The sequence below is a fragment of the Penaeus monodon genome, chromosome 34 (assembly GCF_015228065.2).
Source record: "Penaeus monodon isolate SGIC_2016 chromosome 34, NSTDA_Pmon_1, whole genome shotgun sequence".
In the NCBI taxonomy this organism is placed as follows: domain Eukaryota; kingdom Metazoa; phylum Arthropoda; class Malacostraca; order Decapoda; family Penaeidae; genus Penaeus; species Penaeus monodon.
In genome coordinates, this window is record NC_051419.1 from 9,839,709 (window position 1) to 9,839,995 (window position 287).

The 287-nt window shown below is 36.6% G+C and overlaps 1 protein-coding gene across 1 annotated transcript in view; it reads left to right on the top strand.

Moving 5' to 3' along the window:
* The window catches only part of LOC119594578 (xylosyltransferase oxt-like), a gene marked incomplete at its 3' end in the record, with an annotated part of 30,183 nt that overhangs the window by 8,891 nt on the left and 21,005 nt on the right, over positions 1 to 287 (top strand). The window contains 1 exon segment of the mRNA XM_037943615.1: positions 39 to 65. Within this exon segment, the coding sequence (XP_037799543.1) occupies positions 39 to 65 (27 nt within the window).

Sequence of the window (287 nt, forward strand, 5' to 3'; positions counted from 1 at the left end):
TAAAACAAGGGTATTAAATTAATTTTTTTGCCTTTCAGAGAGCGCACGTACACTTGGAGAATCGATGAAAATTGGAAAAGATGGGGGAGTGCGATGCCTAACAAAGGAAAAAGTGCTATACTACCCTCCTCTGTAATGAGATCTGTGGGGCAATGTATAAGATTCCTTTCTGTTTTTTTGAGCGTGGTTCTTGTTAACCCAATGCCACGAGGAACATGTGATGTCTACCGTAAGACTTTTTTATTTTGTGAAATGTGAATATAAGTAAATAAAAAATAAAAAAGGGC